Consider the following 4,411-nt stretch of genomic DNA (forward strand, 5'->3'; position numbering starts at 1 on the left):
TGTGGATATAATCATGTTTGTCTTTTTTTTATTACTTCAAATCAGCATAGCAAAACAAAACAAAGGCATAAAACAACGTTATGTAATGACGATGAAGAGGAACATGTGGTCATCTGAGCACCAAAATGGAGGTGGCAAACATTTGTCAGGGTCCGAAAAGGTCAGTCAAACTAAACAAGTGCAGCAAAGAACAGCCCTCCCCTGCCTTTTTTTCTTTTTGGTGCACGTGTGTGTGTTAAGGCAGCTGAAACTACAAACATGAAAGATCGATGTGAGACAATGAGCAAAAAAATAGAGATCCATATCACAGTGTGTGAATATCCAACATCCAAAAGGTGTACAATCACTTGTTGTTGTCGAGGTTAGGGGGGGGGAGGAAAAAAAATAAAACATTCTTCGGAAATGTTGTTGATAAAGGCAAATATTCTGTCCTCAAAAGACTCTCACAACCCTTTGGATATGTAGCCGGAATACTCGTGGCGAGATTCCTGAATGTCACGGTGGTAAATTTACAAATAAGAGCAAAGCAAAGAAACAGAAAAAAAATCTTTTTGGGAGAGTATAGTGAGTAGGGTCGTGGGGTAGAAACTTTCGATGGAAATTAATGGGAATACAGTGGAGCACGCTACTTCAACTGCCGTGAATAATGGTTGCTCATCATAAGTGCCATGAAAAATTGAAAAGAAAAGAAATCCCTGAAAAAACATAACAAATAAGTGCGGGAAAAGAAAACGAATAGTGGTTTCTACGAATAAAAATAAAAATCTGCGAATATGTGAACATGCGTGGGCCCACCGTAAAGACGGAATTTAAAACATTGTTTGGCTCTTTATATGGAACTTAAACATAATTTAGGGAAATATGTCCGAATCAGATTTCAGGCAAGTGTAGTGTGCCTCGATTTACAAGCACACTAATTTAGTTTTTCAAGTTCTCGCTTGGTCTGATTATGTATTTATATTTTTGATTTGTGGTGAAAATTTGAGGTACGAGTGATATCCGCGTGACAAAATAATTTAATGTGATACCCTCGATTCCGAGTTAATTCGCAGAAATTTACATTCATTCTGAAAAAATTTCAAAGAGTATTTGACGTCCACCCTCGCCAGTTTGAGATGCCAACAGTTGTCACAAGACGGCAGCAGAGAACTATTAGACAAGGCTATGGCTTGACTCAAAGCTCCTCCCCTCTGTTCAACATTGCTGCCTGGCACCAAGACACTGCCAGATGGCATTAGACAATATTTATAACAAACTTGATAGGTTCCACTCAAAAAACAAAACAAAACAAAAACCGACGAGTTGGTGATTCACTGCATTTCCAAAATTTCTGAGCTTAACTTCTCATGGAAATTAATTGAACACTTCCACACCATTGCAACCCTAATAAAGAGTGATCAAAAATGGGAATTAAAACAAGGATATAATTGCTAGAGAGGCGTCGGCGTCTCCGAGCGGGGTTAAGAATTGTAGTTTGAGATAAGCCAGGTGAGGCCCTCGTACAGTCCGTCGCCTGATGTGGCGCACGAGGGCTGCACGTACCAGTTGCGATCCCGGATACGCGTCAGGCCCAGCTTCTCCTGGATCTCGTGGGGCTTCATGGCGTCGGTCAGGTCTTGCTTGTTGGCGAAGATCAAGATGATGGCGTCGCGCATCTCCCGGTCGTTGATGATGCGGTGGAGCTCCTGGCGGGCCTCGTCGATGCGGTCCCGGTCAGCGCAGTCTACTACGAAGATCAGGCCCTGCGTGCCCGTGTAGTAGTGTCGCCAAAGTGGACGGATCTTATCCTGGCCGCCAACATCCCACACGTTGAACTTGACGTTCTTATAGGTGACCGTCTCCACGTTGAAGCCCACCGTGGGGATGGTGGTGACAGACTGTCCGAGCTTCAGCTTGTACAGGATGGTTGTCTTGCCCGCCGCGTCAAGTCCAAGCATCAGTATTCTCATCTCCTTGTTGCCAAAGATCTTTGACAGCATTTTCCCCATCTTGTTTATCGTGCATAAATACTTTTATTATGGCGATTAAAAAAGAAAAAAAAGAAAAGAAAAGCTCGGACGCAACAGTGTGGTGATGTGACCTGAGTGGGTGGGTGTATAGCCCTTGAGGAAAAAAGAGAGGATGCTTCAGTTTAACCTGTGCCCTTCAGAATCCACATTTCCATGGACGTCTTCTTCCACGGAGGCAGGCCCGGTCCAAAGCACGGGCTTCTCACTTCCTCCTTGGCCGCCGACTGTCTACACTTGCCCCGGGGCCTGTCGATGAAATTCACTGTCACGGTAGTGCGGCAGCTGCTGGTAATTCTCCGAAAAACGGCTTCAGAATCCCCCTCGTTCTGCTACAGCGGGACATGAAGCGGAACAAGGGCCGAAAATGTCATTAATTCATCCGACTTTCTTCTGTCTTTCACCCGCCTGTGTGTGACACAAGAGCAGGGAGGGGTGTTAGGCGGAGGAGGACAACTTTGAAGCTGAAAAGAAAAAGATCCTTCGCTTTCGACGTATCAAAGTCGGGTGAAAAGGACTCACCTTTGCGGCTAACGTCCTCCTCGCGATCCCCCGGGCCGTTTCTCCCCCCCCCCGCCCCCGCTCTTTCGCTTCACTTCAGCCCTCTCGCTCGCTACCCGCCTTCGGCCCCGCGGTGCTGTGTGTTACCGGAAAAGGTGCGGACCCACTTCGGGCGCCACTTCCTCTATAACGCTCACACACTAGCTTACGACTGTGCCGCCTTCAAGTGCTCGTCAAAAGCTCGGATATAATAATAATAATTCAAGCGCAAAAGGCGTGCACACGAGTGTGTCAGGTCGTTATAAATATATATTTTTGTTATTTTGGTTATTTAGTCACAGCCCTGGGGATGTAGCGAGATTTATTGTGTACTTAATGTGGCTTTGCATTTTCACAGGTTCAAGATTTTTCGCCATATTTCTACAAACCAATTTTCTTTCAAAGTTGTAGTCGTTACCCTAAGAATCGATACTTCTCCCGACAAATGATCAAATTACACCTGTTTACATTACACTCCTTGATTTTTAAACCTGTTTCAAAACCAGAATGCCCAATGAGAACACTTAAATGTTCCTATTTGCGGGTGTTTACAAACACACCTCACGCTATTTCGCATGCGCGCTCCAACCCGCCTGATTGGCTCCGTCGGCGCCATTTGAGCATTCGATTTTCTGTCCAAAAATGTCACGTTTATAAAACGAATCGCACATGTTTAGTCACATGAGTCATTCATGTCTATCTTACGGTCGGAAACATTCCCTCTCGGGATTAAGTGTGGTGCCTACCTTTTAGTTATTTTTGAACTTTCCCCTTTTCATTCAAAGCGATTGCGTACGTTACTGACGTTAACGTTGTGTGTGGGCGCCGGGCGGGGAACGTTTCGTCACTGTATAATGATTATACAGTATTAAAAAAAAAACAACGGCAAGGTCAGAAGCGCCGACTGCATCTACAAATTTGATTCAAACTTATTTTCAACAATCCATTCTCTAAATTTTTGTTTCTCTATTTCTCTTGGTAATTTCTTTTCAGTACTGAGATTGTTTCCGAACTTTTCTTGATTATAGTGCTCCATTTTAGAACAGTATTTAATAAACAAGAGTTTATTCCGAATCATTTTGGGCGTATTTTTAATGAAAAGTAATAATTGTCAAAAAATAAAAACATTTTGTAAAAATATTGTGGCCTGTTGGTGTGTTCTACTCATCGTCCAATATTACTTAAAAAAAATAAACAACGTACAGCTGACTTGATCTTTTAAAATATCCACCGGAAGTGGCGTGCATGAAACGAACTCTCGTAACTACTTCCGCTTCTCTCAAGCTTTCAAAACATTTCATGAAACCACAAGATGGCGCCAAACGTGCACTTATATTACCCAAGGTCCATCACGACCACCTTTAAAGTACAGTGTTTCACTATTAATCATCACATACACATTCATAGGTATTTGTAAACATTCATGAACACAGTAGAAAGCCACTTATGTTGGTTGGAAGCGAACCTCCGTCTAAGAGAGCTGAACATTATGAAAATCCTGACATTAAAAGTATGAGCAAACTGCGATGGGATAATTATTTTAGTAATCATACCTTTTGTGACATTTTGTGCTGATTTTTTTTAATCAAAAATATGTGTCTCAGCTCATAAAAGGTTGTTTAACTGTGTGTGTGCTCGTGCGTGCAAGCATACACACTGACTTAGCTCCTGACGTCACTTGATAAGCCACACCCCTTAAAGGCCCACATCCAACTGCTTCATATCTGCTAATTGTTAGCATTTAGTTAGCAGAGGCTATGTGGTTGTTTTAAATACTATTTTAATTTGAAAATGGAAAATTGGTTTGATAAACTTCAGGTCATATTTTGTTATGTAGCATGAATGAAAACAAAAAGCACACCTGA

At 42.6% G+C, this 4,411-nt stretch overlaps 1 protein-coding gene across 1 annotated transcript; it reads right to left on the reverse strand.

Annotated features, from left to right (window-relative positions):
- Positions 1–2,666, reverse strand: LOC147185676 (ADP-ribosylation factor 6-like). The gene is made up of 2 exons (XM_086104324.1): positions 2,529–2,666; positions 1–2,414 (listed from the first exon to the last, which is right to left on the reverse strand). Exon 2 carries the CDS (start codon positions 1,986–1,988, stop codon positions 1,461–1,463), a length of 528 nt encoding a protein of 175 aa, XP_085960450.1. The 5' UTR covers positions 1,989–2,414; positions 2,529–2,666; the 3' UTR covers positions 1–1,460.
- Between the last annotated feature and the right edge of the window lie 1,745 nt (positions 2,667–4,411).

The sequence above is a fragment of the Hippocampus guttulatus genome, chromosome 23 (genome assembly GCF_054856545.1).
Source record: "Hippocampus guttulatus isolate MCC_2025c chromosome 23, RoL_Hgut_1.0, whole genome shotgun sequence".
Lineage (NCBI taxonomy): Eukaryota > Metazoa > Chordata > Actinopteri > Syngnathiformes > Syngnathidae > Hippocampus > Hippocampus guttulatus.

Excerpts from the sequence above, each read along its gene's own strand:
- LOC147185676 (XM_086104324.1), bottom strand. The coding sequence starts at position 1,988 with ATGGGGAAAATGCTGTCAAAGATCTTTGGCAACAAGGAGATGAGAATA.